General features: G+C 40.5%; 1 protein-coding gene across 3 annotated transcripts in view; it reads right to left on the bottom strand.

Annotated features, from left to right (window-relative positions):
* Positions 1–19698, bottom strand: part of PHLDB2 (pleckstrin homology like domain family B member 2) — a 128027-nt gene that overhangs the window by 49448 nt on the left and 58881 nt on the right. For all 3 annotated transcript variants that reach the window (XM_055568135.1, XM_055568137.1, XM_055568136.1), the window contains 2 exons: positions 11605–11748; positions 10255–10392 (listed from right to left, as the gene is read on the bottom strand). In XM_055568135.1, the coding sequence (XP_055424110.1) occupies positions 10255–10392; positions 11605–11748 (282 nt within the window). The remainder of the gene's footprint in view (positions 1–10254; positions 10393–11604; positions 11749–19698) is intronic.

Below are 19698 nucleotides of genomic sequence, written 5' to 3'. Positions count from 1 at the left end.
TATGAAAAGGCCTAAAAGACAGGTCTTAATTCCAAAGAAATAACCCAACTATTCCGCTAATGCTCTCAATTTTTAAACTGTTAATAATAAGCACAAATAAACAACTAGTAAAACATACCTTGTGTCTACATAGTGCCTTCCGTCTGAGGTGCTCAAAACGTTTGGCAATTCCACATAAGGAGGCGGTTACAAGAATTACGCAAGCGGGCACCATCAAAACCGCCTGCGGCTTCTCTGTGGTTATCAGTAGTGCTGTGGCCACTACCTCGGTCTCAGAGCGAAAGCTCAGTGGGGCTAAAGCTAGGGCAGAGGAAGTCAGGGGAAGGATGAAAGAGGCACTAGTGGCAGATGGGCCAGGCTATAAATCACAGGGGGCGCAGAGGTGATATCACTCCTACAAGAGCCAACAGTAGACCAACAGCTGAGCCAGAGAGAAATTAATATACCTCTCTTCTAATTATTGTCCAGGAAGTTTTCAAAGAAAAATTAGCTCTAGGCAAGCGGTTGATTAGAGCTGAAAGTATCACCTTCTACAGTGAAGGTAAAATAGTGGGACATATTACATGACATTCCAGGGTTCGGGGAGTCTAGCTTTTTACATGCAACATATTAACACCAGGTATCATCCTCATTCCCCAGATTCAAACTGGTAACGTCACCTATTTTAATTACTACAGTGCTATTTTCTCTTTTTAATTTAAATTTTTTATTTTCTATTGACTATAGCCGATTAACAATATTATGACAGTTTCCAGTGAACAGTGAAGGAACTCAGCCATAGACATACACTTATCCATTCTCCCCTAATTTCCCCTCCCATCCAGGCTGCCACATCACATTGGGAGACAGCCCATTTTTTCTTAGATTCATAAATCCATTTTCAGGAAATGAATGATTTAAACTGCATTTTTAATATTTTTAACAAATTTAAATTATTTTGTTGAAAGAATAAGATTAATCTGTCAGGAATTAGAACAGTCCAGGAAGATGCAGATGTACAGGGGGGCATTTATTTAAAAAAGACCAGTACATGACTTCCCTAGAGACATGGCTGCCTCCATTGTTTTCCAATTGCCTTGTCTTCTCTACATGGACTGGCAAAAATCCAGTTGGGTCATAAATTCATTGCCAGATTCTGCCTATTTTGCGTATTGAAGACTGATGTTCCTAAAGTGTATATAGGGCCAAAGGTAAATCTTTCACCAGCAAATGAAAGTAAAAAGCGCTGTATAGAGTTGGGCTTACATATGCTTTCCCAGTGAGTTGTTCCTTCACTCAGCCAATAAATATTTGTAAACGGACTAGAGAAAGAGAAAAGAAGTAAGTTGATCACTGTCCCTATGAAGTACAATCTAGCTAGTTCTGTGCTTATCAGCCCTGACCACATTAGAATACACTGGGAGAGCTTTTAAATATACTATTTCCCAGAGCTGTAAGGCTAGGGATGAAACATTTAAAAAACTTCTCCAGGTTTTCTTATATGCAACCAGAATCACTGATTCAGCCAACCAGAATAATGTGAGAGCCAAAGAACTACAAAACGAACTAAAATTTGATTTCTGGGATGAAGACTTAGGACAAAATACAGAATCCATCAAAATTTGTTCTGAAGGTATTTGACCTTAGAACCTTGCCTTCATAGTATAAAAGTCCTCTCTTACAAGTAACATTCCAAATGTAAAGTTTTTACTTTTAGATTAAATGCCTCAAGTAAACCCCTCTTCCCAAAAGAACTGTAAGATTCCAACATCCAACATGCTTTCAAAGAGGAAAGACAAATTTTAAGATCAGAAGTAAAATGACTCTCTTCTAATCATACCAATGATCAGGAGAAGGTATAAATTTACCTTAGTAATTTGAACATGTACACAGGAGTTGCCAATAATCTTGAATAAAGTTAAAAATCCAAGACTTTATTTTGTCAGAATTCTGGTTAAAAGACAACAATAAATTTTCTCTAAGTTGTAGTCTCAAAGGAAGGAACTGAAATTTAACTCACTGGCTCTATTATAATTTCACTACTACACAGAAAATTTTTGAATGCCAATAAAAACATAATTTTACTACATCTAACTAATATTTGGTTTGAGTTTACCCTGTAAAGATGCCTACTTCATTAGTTTATAGGGTTGCCAGATAAAATAGAGGAAACCCAGTTAAATGTGAACTTATGATGAACAACAAATGATTTTCTAAATGTATGGTGGTGGTTTAGTCGCTAAGTCATGTCCGACTCTTCTCGAGTCCCATTGACTGCAGCCCACCAGGCTCCTCTGTCCATGGGATTCTCCAGGAAAGAATACTAGAGTGGGTTGCCATTTCCTTCTCCAGGGGATCTTCCCGACCCAGGGATCGAACCCAGGTCTCCTGCATTGCAGACAGATTCTTTACCATCTGAGCTACGAGGAAAACCTGCTTTTAAATATAAGTATGTTTCAGATGGGGCTTCCCTGGTGGCTCAGCAAGTAAAGAATCCACCTGCAATGCAGGAGACTGCCTCGATCCCTGGGTTGGAAAGATCCCCTGGCAGCCCTAAATCTGGCAGCCCTATTAGCTTGATAAAGGTTTTCTGAAAAATTAAAATTCATATTTGTGATTTCCAAAGTATTCAGCACAGAATCCAGCAAAATAGGTACTGAAGCCATGTTTCTTGAAACACTGTGTCAAGTTTGCAACTGATGTACAGATACGTTAAAATTCATAATACCTAAGCTAATAATTTAATGTATCCTTTTATTTATTTTTGTCTGTGTTGGTTCTTAGTGGCTGAGCATGGGCTTTTCTCTGGCTGTGGCAAGCAGGGGCCACTCTTCAATGCAGTGTGAGGGCTTCTCATTGCAGTGGTTCCTCCTGTTGTGGAGCAGAGGCTCTAGGGTGTGTGGGCTCAGGAGATGAGGCTCCCAGGCTCTACAGCACAGGCTCAATAGTTGTGGAGCAGGGTTTAGTTGCTCTGCAGCACGTGGGGATCTTCCCAGACCAGGAACCAAACCTGTGTCTTCTGCATTGCTGGGGGGACTCTTTATCACTTAGTCACCAGGGAAGCCCCTCTAAGCCATCATTTTTAAGGGTGCATGGGTGCGAGCTCAGTCACTTCAGTTGTGTTCAACTCTTTGCGAGTCTCTGAACTGTAGTCCACCAGGCTCTTCTGTCCATGCAGATTTCTCCAGGCAAGAATACTGGAGTGGGTTGCCATGCCCTTCTTCAGGGGATCTTTTCAACCCGGGATCAAACTCAAGTCTCCTGTGTCTCCTGCATTACAGGCAGATTCTTTATCACTGAACCACCAGGAAAACCCCCTCTAAGCCATCATTTTTAAGGATGGTCCATTCAAAGTCCTCTCCATACACCTACCAGTCTCTTTCCTTCCAGTTCCTAAACCACATGGGGAGGTTTAAGAGGCATGCATTCTCAGAAGTTCAAGATCAGGCAATTGTTTTAGAGCCAAAATTACTTATCTGAAATTTGTAAGGCCAAATGTGTTCTAGGTTTCAGAATATCCTGCATTTAATAGAGGTAACACAGTTTATAAAGCATATACTGTATGGCATTTTCAGTGAGGTCTGGGGCAATACCCTATAATCAAATATACTTCTATTTCTGCTGCTACTTATGAATATTCATATCAAGTGTGAATATCAGTCCAAGTCAAGTTTTGCAACCATAAGTTTTGATGCCAACCTTATTAAAAAAAAATGTTTTCCCCTACAAAACTTTTCAGAATTATAGAGGAAAGATCATGGACCTATGTCCATAGATGGTAATTGTTGAAAACCCTCTTGAGAGGCACATTCTTATATTATTTTCAGAGGATTTTTTTTTGTTGATTTTTGACATATTAATTGCACAATTGATGGATGTTTAGTGTAGAAAACACTGGAAAATCAGAACACTATGAATTTATGTAATCAAACAATCATCAGGAAAAAAAATCACCCTAATCTGGAATCCTGTTCATTTAATCCCCAAATCCCACAATATATTTCCACTTCCTCTAAACAGGGAGCTAACTTTGAAATGTAAGAAAGAGGCACGGGAAGGGCTGGGTCTCTTCTGAACACTGCCTGTAACTTGGCAGTGACTCTGCACCCAACAGGCATTAACACTTTGCATGGAATTTTAGGCAGGCTCAGTCTTCTCCTGGCTCAGAAGGAAGGATGGGGAGGAAGTAACAGGTACTTTGGCAAGACGATAATGGAGAATACAATTAACCACTTAAGATACGAGGTTTATTACAGAAACATTAGCCAACTAATTGAAGGAAATTTCACTCAGGAACACGCTGCATGGCATGGAGTGATTTAAGCTTCAGCTGCCACATTTAAGTGTGTTTAGCTACAAAAGTATGCAGACCAGGATTGCTACAAAGTCTCACAGTCTATCTGTGTGAGGACAGATCTTTAAACAGAAGGATGGTTTGAGCTTTGTGATGACCCATCTGGGTGATAGGAAAGACTTCAACAAGACTATGTAAGCAAAGCCTTTCCTTAACCATTTTATTTAATTTCAGTACAACTAATTTTTGATTGTCATATGCTCAGGGGCAGGAATGAGAAGATAATCCAAAAATAGAGACACTGAAAAGCTATTTTCGGTTCTGAATTTTTTATGTTGTCATAAATAGACAAAGACAGAAGGGAAATGGACATAAACAAATGCAGAAATACATCCAGCAGTCCAAATGAGGCTTTGCCTTTAGAGAGCGGAAGCGCTGGGGGAGGGAAGCCGTTCCATCTCTGCCCAAACTGAGTTTCACGGTTCTGGTGGCTTTCAGTCACCAAGCCCATCAAACTAAAATAGTTTTCCAGTGCAGAGGTTAACAACAAGTGTCTCTCCTTTCTCTTGCTCTAAGAAAATACTACGGCTTTATGTTTACTGCTTCAAATAAATACCCCCTTTGAGTTGGTGTTCAACCCTGATCCTTCTATTTGTTTGGGGTTCATCCAAGCTCATAGAGACTCTACTTGTGATGTGGCCACTCTCTGAGAATGCAACAGGCAAACGGCCTTCAGCTTAGAGCCACCTGGAAACAGGCACACTGATGGGCTTGACAATGGTACCCATAAGGGCAATGAAAGGGCAGTCCAGGGAGCTACTGCAAACATGTATTGTACATATATGCATATGTACATATATGTGTGTATGCACACACATGTACACATACATGTACATGCACATATATATACACAACACATATATGTATGTATATATATTCAACAAATACATAATTAAAAACTGTCTATATTTTATGTTGTATATATTATTATGTCTGTAGTTTATATTTTGAGCTTCCCTGGTAGCTCAGAGGGTAAAGAATCTGCCTGCAATGCAGGAGACCTGGGTTCAATCCAGGAAGATCCCCTGGAGAAGGAAAAGGCTACACTCCAGTATGGCCTGGAGAATTCCATGGAGTCCATGGGGTTGCAAAGAGTCAGACACAAGTGAGCATAGTATAGTACCATATAATAAATAGTGGTCACCTATGAAACACATCAATTTATACTAAGCACAGAAAACAGAATGATAGTTCCCAAATAAGCTAAAAGAAATAACATTAAAGTCTGATCTTGAGAGCCAAGGAAACAATGTCGATAATTTCACACCAGGATTTGAACTCTCATGCGATGTTAAACTTTTCTCCTATGGCTCCAGGCCTTGTCTCCAAAAAATGAGAGCCAGGCTTTCAGGATGTGCTGCCGACATCTGAATTGAAGTTTGCCCAACAGGGATATCTTTCCAGGTTTTGGTTTTCTCATTCCACCGTTTATATCTGACAGCAGCAACAGGTGTATGGGAAAGGAAACGAGATCCAAAAGGGTAAAGGCCACTTCCTTCTTCTGTCTTACGCCCTGGCTCGACAAGCCGCCTGGCATGAGCACTTGGACAGACTATCCCAGCTGTCCTGAAACTTGGCTGCACGTAGCTCTTAAGCAGGTGTTTGGCTCCACGTTTCTGTTCAGACTCAGCCAGGACTCGCCGTTAGCAGAAGATCCAAGGACAATATTCCCCAAGAATACTGGGCGGTATTCTGGCACCTCTTATGAGCTGGATAAACAGTGGATAACAGTGCCTGCCTCTATTTCACAGGCTAGAGAGGGAAATACATATCTAAAAAAACCAAAACAAATATAAATGATAAAATGTGATTTGTGAAAGGACTGATAGAACAACTGAGAGCATACCATCTGAGCTGGAAAGGGCTGGTAGAGTTTTTCTGAAAAACTAACACTGAGCTCAAGCCTTGAAAGACAGAACCAACCAGACACAGAATATGGGAAAGGAGATTCCAGGCAAGGCAAGCTGATAGGCAAGGGACCTTGGCAGGGGCAGAGGGTGGGGTGGATCTTTGAACAAATAGAAAGAAGGCCACCATGTGAGTGATGTGAAGAGGGGAGAAAAGTAATAGAAACAGGACAGATAAGGAATTTAGGTTCATATAAAATACAGGGGAATACAAACCAGAATGATGTGACCTAATTTATATTTTTTAAAAGTCACACTGGCTGCTGTGAAGAAAATGGGCAGAAGGGAAGCAAATGGAAATGGAACTCAAAAGGAAATGTTGATGATTTTGAAGAGAATGCTATTAGGGGAGATGCAGAGAAGTTAAAGTAATTGAAAAATGGCATTGTAATCAATTAGAAGTGGGGTTGATAGAGAAAGAAATATCAAGATCTACTTCCAGGTTTATGTTTGGGCATATAGGTGTATAAAGATGCCATTTCCTGGTGGGAAAACTAGAGGAAAAACAGGAATGGAAGTAGGGGAGGTGTATGGAAGGCAAGGGGAAAGATGAGATCAAGAGTTCAGTTACGGGGTGTTCAGCTGGAAATACCTGAGAAATCTCTCAGTGGAGATATCAGTTGGGCTACAGGATATGAGTCAGAAGTTCAGAAAAAGGTTGTGGACTAAAGACATACATTTGACAGTAACCAGTGCATACAGGTTATTTGAAGCTATGGCTATAAAAGAATGTGAAAATACAAGAGAAGAGAGTTCTCAACAAGAGATGGTGGGTGTTAACTAGACATACTGTGGAGATCATTCCACAGTGTACACAAATACTGAATAATTATGTTGATACCTGAAACTAATATAATATCATATGTCAATTACACCTCAATTTTTAAACAAAAAAGTGAATGAGTCAAGGCATATATCTTAATTCAGACCAATGAGAGGGCATGGAATTTTTCTGTTAACTTCTGGGAAAGTTTGATCTTACTTAAAAAAAAAAAGGAGAAGGTGGTTCAGATCAGAGACAGTCTTAACAACTGGCTGGGCAGAGGCAGAGGAAGAAGCAAGGGGAACTCAGATGGAAATGTCAGAGAGAAAAGTAAGAGGACAAGGAAAGCCAGAAGAGTGAGGTACTGGAGGCAAAGAGGTTGGGTAGGGGGTGATGCCTGGGAAAAGAGTTGTCCCTTATCTTGAATGCTGAACAGAAGTGTGCTCATAAGAGGGCTGAAAAGCACCCAGTAAGTGGGTTAGGCTGCACTAAGGTAGTAGTATGAACAGGAGCAATTCTGACGGAGCAGTGGAACAAGAATGGGAGGAATGGCTACCTGAGCAACAGATCATACAGTGTACTGAGGAAACTGAAAAGCACAGCTATGCTGAAGAGAAACTAGCTAAGATAGTCGCTGGAAGGAACTTTATTTTTAAATAATAATAATAAATTTGTTTGTTTTTTAAATTTATTTATTTTAATTGGAGGCTAATTACTTTACAATATTGTGGTGGGTTTTGCCATACATTCACATGAATCAGCCATGGGTGTACATGTGTTCCCCATCCTGAACCAATTTTTAAAAATAATAACGTTGGCATACTGGCAGTACAGGTCCAGTAAAGAGGTAGTGGATGGGGGAAGCTGGGAACAGAAGGACCAAAAAACCTCTAGATGGTGGGATGGTACCCTGGGCACATCCAAAGGGACTGGTCTTTGTGGGGAAAAGAGCCTTCCTTGGGCTTCCCAGGTGGTGCTAGTGGTAAAGAACTTGCCTGCCAGTGCAGGAGACATAAGAGACTCGGGTTCAATCCCTGGGTCGGGAAGATCCCCTGGAAGAGGGCATGGCAACCCACTCCAGTTTTCTTGGCTGGAGAATCCCATGGACAGAGAGGTCTGGCGGGCTACAGCCTGTGGGGTCACAAACCGTCAGACATGACTGAAGCAACTTAGCATGCACACACACGAGCCTTTCTTTGTGAGGATGAAATGCTCTAATTTCTAAGTGAAGTAGGTGGTGAGATCATCTCAGAGCCAAGGGGAGGAAATTGGACTAGAAGTTTGAACAGAGTGAAGGTATGAAATAGCCATGCCATAAAACAGCAGAGTAACTTTATTTGAGAAACAGTGATGCTGCCAAGAGGTATTCAGTCTCTATTTGAGTTTGGTTGTCAAGAATATGCAGTAACATCATCTAGGCCAGTCTGCTTTCACTTCCCTCATTCTCCTCTGGACTCTCTCACCCAAAGCCAGTTTCTGTCATTTTTCATACCATGTGATGACAGACAATAATCCCACCTTCCGAGACCAACTAATCCCCTAACAGCTGCGCGAGCTGGTTCTATACTTCAAGCCCCCACTGTCCCCTCTCTTCAAAATAATAATAGGAAGGATACAATAAAGAACAATAATGTAAGTAGCCTCCTCTTTGTTCCCACCCATGTTACTAGAGTTCCATCTCCACCTTAGTCTGGAGAATATAACACAACTGGCCCTGAAAAGTGAGATTTAGCACTCACTCAACTGACTTCACTTTTGTGTATAGAATTTATAGGCTGTGTCATATGTGGGTTACACAAAGACAAACAACTACTCGGATGGGGAAGGCAGACAGGTTCACAGAGAATCTGATACCCCATTCCTATGTCCCACAAGCTTTCCAGTTTGACATAAACATAAACAGTAAAATACTAGTAAGCACCAAAACAAAGACACCTGATGCCTCCAACAAAAGTTCCTTGCTGTATCAGTGCAGAATCTTTGGAAACCATAATATTCCTGTTTGGCAGAACTAGATGATCAATGATTTCATATGGTTTTGAGCTTTTAAAGAAAAATATGTCCACTACTCAAATGGATTCTTTACTGTTTCAAAGTCTGGAGCACAAAGGCACATATATAAACTTTACCATGAAAAAGATGTGCAGTTTAATCTTGACAAGCAGGCAACCAAGAAATTGATATGTAGCTTTTAATCTGACTTTAATTTCTGACAATATCTTTTTGAGCTCACCCTCTGGCACCAAGATCAAATGCCATTATTTATAGGTTTCAAACAAAGAGAAGCTTAAAAAGGAAGCCACATGCAGCAGAAATCCTCTCCACATATTAGCAGTGGAATTTACTCAAACTGAAATTATTTTTCTTTTTCTCAGTTTAGAGGAGAACTCGATGATCAAGAAAGAATGTAAGCTCATTTGTTTTTGTTTTTTTTTCAAATTGTAATTTTAATTTTTAATTTAGGCTGAGTTTAGCTGTAGCTGACTTAGAATTTAGGATGACAGTAAATGAAATATTTTCCATAAGAAATAAACAGAAAACAACAACAACAACAACAAAAACCAAAAACCCAACTACTACCTTGAATTCTAAAAACTCCAAGTAATTCTTCATATTCCCTAGGAGGGATCAGCTAACATTTAGGCTATGGCCTAAAACGTGTAAGTAAAACTTTTTCCAAAATAAGTGTCAACTGTATTTCATAGTTTTCACTTGGCAGTGTGTGAGGATCCCCTGAAAACCCCAATGTATTTTTCTAAGAGCGGTGCACTTGCATTGAAGCCAATGGCAAGGCAAGACAGATGAGATGAACGGTTCCCATTCACCTTTTTAATACACAGAAAAATGAAAAGAAATGAGGCAACCATATTTGAATATGCTTAAGCCATCCTTTCAGGGCACCAGTAGTAAAGAAGTTCCAAAGTACTAAAATGATTCTTTAAAAAAAAGTGGAATCAGAAGAGCAGAAAGGCTAATGGCAAAAAGCAATTCACTCATCTCACGAGGGATAAACTGCCACAAATACCAGCTCAAAAATTAAGCAGGTTCTACTATCTCAGCATCAGCTGCTCTGTACCTGACAGTTCTTAGTCTGCAACGACTTACCTCATCTGAAGACTTTTTTCTAGTGTCACTGTCTCCTGGAACATGACACACAAATCCAAAACCACAATTTATACAACATTTAAATTTAATCAATGGGACCACCATTTTGCCCGAAAAATTTGTATGAAATATAATTTTCTTTTTACCTTGGTCTTTTCACCAACAATGTTCTTTTCCAGTTCTGTGATTTTCCGGTTTAGATGATCCAAAATCTCCTTCTCTTTCATAAGTTCAGTTGTTTCTGATTTTTGTTCTCCATCTAAGAGAGCACATTCCATATCCAGCTGAAGACACAAACAAAGGTCAGACATGTTTCACCTTCAGGGAAATTTCCAGCTGCCTCCTTTAAAGGTGTATTTTTAACAGGTACAAATGGCAAAAAGTACTACTGTTATCAGTCAGATTATGGAGCCCAGAAAACACTCCAGAGAGTCCATGCGAGACTCAGAATTCTTATATGAGAAAGTAGGGAGGCCAGAATATACTTGCTAAGAACACTGGCTATCTTTTAATTTAATTTTTCTATGATACCCTCCCCGCCTTTTCACTTACTTCTCAAGGTAATTTTGCCTATTTGCTTAGATTCAGGCTCAAGTGTGAACCATCTTGAGAGCAGTCACTATCTCTGTTTGTCCCCAGAGCACAGAAAGTGAAAACTACACTCAGTCCATCAAGCAAGCACTGCATTTCCAGCAATGCCAGCAGGAGGGGCTTCCAGGGTCTGTACATGACAGATGAGCATTCCCTTCCACACACGGGGGCTGTCTGCATCAGCTGTGAGAACAGACATGAAGATCCTTCCTGGGCAGAATGAGCGCCTCCTTCTCACTCCATGGAGGTATGAAAAAATCACCCTTTTCTTTAACTGTAGTTATACTGTATATGTGGAGAAGGAAATGGCAACCCACTCCAGTGTTCTTGCCTGCAGAATCCCAGGGACCGGGGAGCCTGGTGGGCTGCTGTCTATGGGGTCGCACAGAGTTGGACACGACTGAAGTGACTTAGCAGCATCAGCAGCAACATACTGTATATGTCTGTCTCCTTTAGAGGTTTGCAAACCTCCGGAAAGTAAGGTCTATGATTGATTCACATGTAAATCCCTCCATAGTGCCAAGATGATACTCAACTCATACTTAACATGCTTATAAAAATGTTTGTTGGATTTGAGCTTAAATGTCTAAATATATGGTACCTCAGCTGATAGATCTTGAAGCAGGTCAGAAAGCATACACCAGTTAAGACAAAGTCAGTTACATAACATATATTAAAAATGGCTTCCTATGTTTATCTCATTGGATGAATAAAAATACAGAAAGAAGAAACATTTTAAAAAGGCAATTATATATACCCCATGTATATACCCATTCCATGAATATTTGCTCATGTTGACCTCTAAGTATTCTGGCCCATCCAAGGCCTGTGCCCTAAGAGGTATTGATATATTTAAGCTAAAGGAAAGACTGGGAGAGGGTAATAAGTGAATTCATGGTTTGTACCTCTCTGGAAGATTCCTCCATCTGGTCATTTATATCTTTGATTTTTTGTTCAAGTTCTTCAAGGTTGTTCAGAATTGCTATCCGGGTCTCTTCCATCGCAGTCAACTCCTGAATCCTTTGTTCTTCACTTATACCCTCTGGGGTCTGTGATTAATCAACACATAAAAGGGCTAGTACACTTCAGTGCCAGAATTTCCCAGTTAATAAAGCAGTCACAAGTCTAGCATTTCACAGTCTGTGTCTATTTGAACTCTAAAAGCATCCCTGTGACTGTTTACTTGGAACTCTGCATGGTCCCAGAGACCCCCAGTAGATAGCGTCTCAGGTAAGCTTCTACAAATCAGGTTCAGTGAACAAATTCATGTCCTTTTAAAACCAAAATAACTAAGAGGTAATATAGATGAGGAAGCTGTAGTCCACAGAGATTGTAGTGACTTCTCTCAGGTTACAGATAAAGTTTGGAGTGCAGAGAACTAGAATCTAGAGGACACTTCTGACATCTTCCTCAGGAATGTCTCTTGGGCACTCTGCTACCTTCATTACAAGCTCCATGTTCTCTCCCGTCTCCAAGGGAATACACATCCTACAAGTCTGCAGAATTTCTGCTGGGTCCCACTGCTAGGGCTATCTGCAAATGAGCAATCCTTCTTATTTATATTCTTTCCAATACAAGATGGTAAATGGGGACATGGTATTTGGCCCCACCTCCCTGATATGTTCCATAAAGTTAATAAGCAGGACAGTATTACTTTATTACTTGGGCAACCCTCAAAATGATTTAAAATTACACAATTAATACCAAGTTACTTCATGTTTCTGTTTTTGCATTAGCACACTACTTATTACTTACCACTTAGCTATGTACTGATGAAGACACTAACCGGGCCAATGAGCTTTCATGACATGAGATAGGATACTGGCCATTATTCATAAAATTATGTCATGGAAAAACTGACATCCTTCACAAGGAATGAGAAAGTTAGCAAAGAAATTAAGTAAGATAGGGCATACTTACACCTCTGAACAGAGTTATGACAAAGGCCCAGAAAAGAAAGGAATATTTAGATCATACACACAGCCAAAATGTGACTGCCAATTATTTTAAGAAGAGATACAATAAATTGAAAATAGCTTCTTTTTTCAAGAATTTCAAGTTAGTTATTTTGTATATCCCCTGGTGGAGACCAGTCTTTCTATAAGGCAAGGGATGCCAATATAGGCATTATTTATTTAATTTTATCTCTCTTTGAAAAATAAGCAATTTCTTTGCACCAGTAAGTCAAGGATTATATAATTTCATAATTGCAAATTGGAAACAGCAGCCAAGTTATAATACATAAATTGCTGAAGATAACTGAAAATAACATTCAAATTAACCAAAGAAACCACTAACATTTTGTGTCTCTAAATTCATTTAACGTACTTAACAATCCTAAAAATTACTGTAAGAAGATAGGCATCATGTCCATTTCTTTATTCTTTATTAATATTCTTTATTCTTAACCCTACTTTACTGCTTCTCAAAATTTAACCATTGAGAAGTTACACATCTCAGGTTGACTAGAGCAAAGATTAGAAGGCCTTTCAAGCCCTCTGTTTATTTGTTTGCTGATATTTAGATTTTAAACTGTCATCTTAAATCCAGTATCTCATCAACTAATAAAACAACCTGTGACCTTTCTTCACAGACAATTAATCTCATTGTCCTAAGGCTTAGGTGGCCAGTTTTAGGGCATGAGGAATGCCTGCAATAGTGAATGGCATTCCTAAATCATAGAGGAGTAATCCTAGCAGGAAAGCCTCAAGAAGGCCAGTATCCTGTTGGGTCAACATTTCATATTAGGTTTCAACTTCCAACATGATTTAAAAATATCTTTCACTGGTGGAAGCAAAGCATCAAAAGAAAAGAAAAACTGAACAATCTGCAAAACTATATTGATAGGTAACAGTGGCACTTATAAGTATCTGTATAACTCAACATTTCTAGAAAATTTATCACAATAGGTCTAATAAAAGACAACGTGATAGTCTGTTTGTAGCAGTAAAAGTTATCTAGGTATTGACTTTTGCTATTGTTATTTATATAAAGGAAAATCTTCAAGGGGCATTCTAAAACTCTGGTTTGTAATAGAAAGGGATGAGGATACTGGACTCTCATTTATATCCAAATAAAAAATAAAAGAGTACCAAGGGTGTGGTAGCCACTAAACAGCTTTAGTTTGTGGTGACAGAAAAAAGTGGAATTTTAATCTATCTGATTTTTTTTTAGTAATGTAAAGGGTTCCACTGAGAGTGATGTTTTAATAAAAGCACATATATGTGCATACCCAGATATATTGTTTTTGCGTTAACTCCATCTGCACACACACAGAAAGGAGAGACGGTAGGGACAAGAGAATTTGCATCTACCCTTCCTTGTGTGTGTGTGTGTGTGTGTGTGTTTGCAGATCTCTTGATCTCAAGAGGTTTCTAAGAAGAAATATGCAAAAGGGGGGGTACGGTAAATGGAAATTGTCTTGTTCCTACTCCTATCTCCCCTTTCTGTGTGCATGTGGAGGGAATTAACTCAAAAACAGCACGTCTGGGGATGCACAATATATGATTTTATTAAAACACTTCACTCTCAGTGGAACCTTATACATTACTATAAAAAAAATCAGATAGATTAACTTATAAACCTCTTGAGATCAGAGAGGGTTGCAAGTGTGAAAGGTTTCCACTGTAGACAGAATGATTACATGATTACTCAAAAAGAGTGGAAAAGTTTTCACAAGAGAAAAAATATTTTTTTGGCAAATACACGAAGAGATGGAATTAACTAAATTTATTGCAGCCATCATTTTGCAAAACATGTAAGTCAAGTCATTAGGCTGTACCCTTTAAATTTATACAGTGCTGTATGTCAATTATATATCAATAAAACTGCAAGGAAAAAAAAAGAGTGAGCTGTTTTCAGCTTTCACCTCAGGTGGTGGTAGACAGGTTCATCAGATTAGATCAGATCAGATCAGTCGCTCAGTCGTATCCAACTCTTTGCGACCCCATGAATCCCAGCACGCCAGGCCTCCCGGTCCAACACCAACTCCCGGAGTTCACTGAGACTCACGTCCATCGAGTCAGTGATGCCATCCAGCAATCTCATCCTCTGTCGTCCCCTTCTCCTCTTGCCCCCAATCCCTCCAGCATCAGAGTCTTTTCCAGTGAGTCAACTCTTTGCATGAGGTGGCCAAAGTACTGGAGTTTCAGCTTCAGCATCATTCTTTCCAAAGAAATCCCAGGGCTGATCTCCTTCAGAATGGACTGGTTGGATCTCCTTGCAGTCCAAGGGACTCTCAAGAGTCTTCTCCAACACCACAGTTCAAAAGCATCAATTCTTCGGCGTTCAGCCTTCTTCACAGTCCAACTCTCACATCCATACATGACCACAGGAAAAACCATAGCCTTGACTAGATGAAACTTTGTTGGCAAAGTAATGTCTGCTTTTGAATATGCTATCTAGGTTGGTCATAACTTTCCTTCTAAGGAGTAAACGTCTTTTAATTTCATGGCTGCAGTCACCATTTGTAGTGATTTTGGAGCCCAGAAAAATAAAGTCTGACACTGTTTCCACTGTTTCCCCATCTATTTCCCATGAAGTGATGGGACCGGATGCCATGATCTTCGTTTTCTGAATGTTGAGCTTAAAGCCAACTTTTTCACTCTCCACTTTCACTTTCATCAAGAGGCTTTTTAGTTCCTCTTCACTTTCTGCCATAAGGGTGGTGTCATCTGCATATCTGAGGTTATTGATATTTCTCCCAGCAATCTTGATTCCAGCTTGTGTTTCTTCCAGTCCAGCGTTTCTCATGATGTACTCTGCATATAAGTTAAATAAACAGGGTGACAATACACAGCCTTGACGTACTCCTTTTCCTATTTGGGACCAGTCTGTTGTTCCATGTCCAGACAGATTCATAAAGCCAATTAAAAAGAGCATGTTTCCAAGGTCATCTGCATCTTTAAGTGTTAGATAAAAAGCAAAGTCAAAAATGGTGAATTTCAGGCTTTCTAAATATCATTAAAATCTTTGTGTTTTTCACATTCTTCTCCATTACTCCTCAGATCGATAATAACAAACACTGTACTTTGTTAAGTAAATAATCCAAAAACACTCAAAGAGGAAGAGCATTTAAAACAAAAAAAAAACAGAACTTTTCTTTTTTTTTAAAGATTCTTCTATCTCCTGTCTCAAGGTAACATACGTCTATCTTCAGAGAATCAAAAATGAAAAACCCATTCCCTGGAACCCATTGCCTCTCAGCTGCACTCTGCCGAAGCTGCTGTGTGGTACCCAGAAGTTCCCTTGATGGTTCCTGTCTCTAAAGGAGACACAGTGTTCCGCCGTGTGCTGCAAGGAAGATGTTCCAAGCTTCAAAGTCCTCCTATTTCCCAGAAGCGTACTGGGGCAATGAGAAACATCTGTCAAAATCTGCTCATTTATATCCAACAGTTTTCTTGTCACAGCCCTCTTCGGGAGGAAACCGTGTGTGTGTGTGTGCTTAGATGCTCAGTTGTGTCTGAGCTGCCCCATGGACTGAAGCCCGCCAGGCTTCCCTGTCCATGGGATTCTCCAGACAAGACCATGGGATTCTCCAGACAAGAATACTGGAGCGGGTTGTCGCGCCCTTTTCCAGAGAATCTTCCCAACCCAGGGATGCAATCCAGGTCTCTTGAGTCTCCTGCATTGGCAGGCAGATTCTTTACCACTAGTTAGCTACCTGGGAAGCCCTTCAGGAGGAAACGGGTCTCCCAAAAGTTAGTCCTCAGAGCACACAGCTCACTGTTTTAACAAAAGTTTGGCAGATCTCTGAAAGAAAAGAGTGAAAGGATTTAAGATAAAAAGTGCAGGAAGCCCCATGTCTGATGACAACAGCTCGGATGTTCAAATGATGGGTCATTTACTTTGCCTGAGCACCAACAATTTTTTATTTCTACCCCCCATCCTAGTTTCTAACCATTGCAACTTTCTAGCAGGAGAGACAGAAGTCCTATTTAGAATTACTCTCCTTTGAGAATTACTCTTCTAGTCATTAGAAGAAACAAGGGTTGAACACTCCAGAGTCCTGATGAATACACGGGCGAACTCTATAGGTAGGTAGATTTCTGACTAGAAACATTCAAAAAGTTTTGTTGCACCGGGAAAGGCAAAACTAGAGACAATAAAAAGAATGACGGCTCACAAGGTTTCACGAGAGTGGGGAAGAGAAATGAATAGGTTGAATCCAGGAGATTCTTAGGGTGAGGACATTATTATGTATGAAACAGCAACGATGGACATATTACACATTGCACTTGTCAAAACCAACAGAACCATACACTATGAAGTGTGTGTATGCTTAGTCGCTCAGTCATGTCTGACTCTTTGCAACCCCATGAACTGCAGTCTGCCAGGCTCTTCTGTCCATAATATTCTCCAGGCAAAAATACTGGAGTGGGTAGCCCTTTCCTTCTCCAGGGGATCTTTCTGACCTAGGGATTGAATCCAAGTCTCCTGAATTGCAGGTGGATTCTTTACCATCTGAGTTATCAGGGAAGCATACAATATGAGAAGATCTCCTTAATGTAAACTGTGGTCTTTAGTCAATATTGTATATCAAAATTGGTTCATCAATCTTGATGAATGTACCATACTTATGTGTGTTACTCGCTCAGTCGTGTCCGGCTCTTTGCGACCCCATGGACTGTAGGGTTCCTCTGTCCATGGTTCCTCTGTCCATGGGATTCTCCAGGCAAGAATACTGGAGTGGGTTGCCGTTTCCTTCTCCAGGAGATCTTCCTGATCCAGGGATGGAACCTGGGTCTCCTGCATTGCAGGCAGATTCTTTACCATCTGAGCTGCCAGGGAAGCCCACCATCATACTTAGGCAAGATGTAAATAATAGGAGATACTCTAGGAAAGCAAGGAGGACAAATAGAAACTCTTTACACAACCTTTTCAGGAGAAGGGGATGACAGAGGATGAGATGGTTGGATGGCATCACCAACTCGATGGACATGAGTTTTTGAGCAAGCTCCAGGAGTTTACAGGGGAGCCTGGCATGTTGCAGTCCATAGGGTTGCAAAGAGTCAGACACAACTGAGCGACTGAACTGAACTGATAAATGTCCAATATATCTGAAACAGTCATTAATAATGTCAAGGGGAAGACAACTCATGATAAAAGACTAATGTCCTTACCACCACAATAGCACCTGAGACAAAGCATTTTTTAAAAAAATCAGTGACGAGGAAGACAAGGGAGATCAAGATGGAGTAGGAGGATGCCGAGCTCACCATCCCGACGAACACATCAAGGATACATCTAGATGTGTAGCAACTCTAGCTGGACACAAACAGGAGTCTGGAGGAAAGGCTCTGCTACAAGCAAGGCTGTAAAGATCCACATGGAATTGGGCATGAAGAGAGGAGATGAAAGCAAGCAGGACCCATGCCCCAAGCAGGACACAGAGGAGGAGAGGGATATGACGGGCTCAGAGATCCCCCCTGTGAAGTTAGGGCACACCAGCCGTAGGGTCCAACCCAGCGAAGACAAGTCCCCTTAGCTGGTTTGAAAACTGTGGGACTTACAGGAGGGCTTAAGAAGCCGAGACTGCTCACGAAGAGCGGGTGCACACGTCTGCCTGCTCTAGGGAACAAGGGGGAGGAAGCAGACTAAAAACAGTGTGAAGAGTCTGGCTGGTTTCCCACAGCTGCTCCTGTCTGCAACAAGTGCCTGATCTAGCTTCTCTTGCTCCTGAGCAGCTCCCCACCAGGACAGAGGTGCTGTATTCGGGGGAGGGAGTGCACATTTAGAAGAAAAGGAACCCGCCTGGACTCAACCCTCAGGGCTTCTGGTCCAGCACCTTGAGCTCTGCTGACACGCAGACAGGGAAGTGACAGCCACTGAACATGGAGAAGCCAGCTTGCCCCTGGCTGTGGCTCCAGCCCCTCCATCTCCAGCCCTACCCCTCACCAAGGTGACAGCTGCCAGCACACCCCAGGAGAAGATGGGATCCTTGCTCACTTCAGATCCAGCTTTTCCCACCAAAGCCACCGGGCACTTGCAGACCGCATAAGGGCACTCACACACAAGGATACCCCATTCAAGAGCAGGATAGGTAACTATTTCAACAAATTTCATAAAGTTAAACATAATGGGAATACAAAGGAAAATGTTTCAAATGAAAGAACAAGGGGGAAGAAAGACCTGGAGAAAACCCTAATGAAACAGAGATAAAAATTTACCAGATAAAAGGGTTCAAAGTATTAGCAACAAGAATGTCAACTGAATTGGGTTAAAAAAAAAAAAAAAAAGATACAAAGAATAAGAATTTTAACAAGGAACTAAAACATATTTTAAAAAACGGAGCTCCAGAATACAATAACTGAAATGAAGAATACACTCAAAGGAATTAATAGCAGATTAGGTGATACAGAAGAACACATGAGAAATCTGGAAGAAAGAATAATGCAATCACCCAATCATAAATAGCAAAAAGGAAAACCAACCAAGGGACTTCTGAGACAACATCAAGTGTTGTAACATTACATTACAGGGGTCCCAGAAGGTGAAAAGAGAAAGGGGTAGAAAATGTATTTGATGAAATTATGGCTGAAAGCTCCTAAAGCTGAAGAAGGAAACAGATTTCTAGTACAGGAAGCACAGGTAGTTTCAGAGAAGATGAGCTCAAAGAGACCCACTTTGAGACATATCATAATTAAAATGGCAAAAGCTAGAGATTAAAAAGAGAATTTTAAAGGCAGCAAGAGAAAAATAGAGTCACGTACAAGGGAACCCCCTCCCCCTAAAAAAATAGGACTTAATTAAACTTAAAAGTTTTGTTTCACAGCAAAGGAAACCATCACCAAAATGAAGAGACAACCTGCTGAATGGGAGAAAATATTTGCAAATGATACGACCAATAAAGAGTTAATATTCAAAATATACAGCTCATATAATTCAATATCAGAAAAACAACTGCTTTAAAAAGGGCAGAAGACCTGAATAGGCAGTTTTCTGAAGAAGACATACAGATGGCAAACAGGCACATGAAAAGATGCTCAACATTGCCAATC

This window comes from Bubalus kerabau, chromosome 2 (assembly GCF_029407905.1).
Source record: "Bubalus kerabau isolate K-KA32 ecotype Philippines breed swamp buffalo chromosome 2, PCC_UOA_SB_1v2, whole genome shotgun sequence".
In the NCBI taxonomy this organism is placed as follows: domain Eukaryota; kingdom Metazoa; phylum Chordata; class Mammalia; order Artiodactyla; family Bovidae; genus Bubalus; species Bubalus kerabau.
This window is presented reverse-complemented; position numbering and strand designations above follow the sequence as displayed.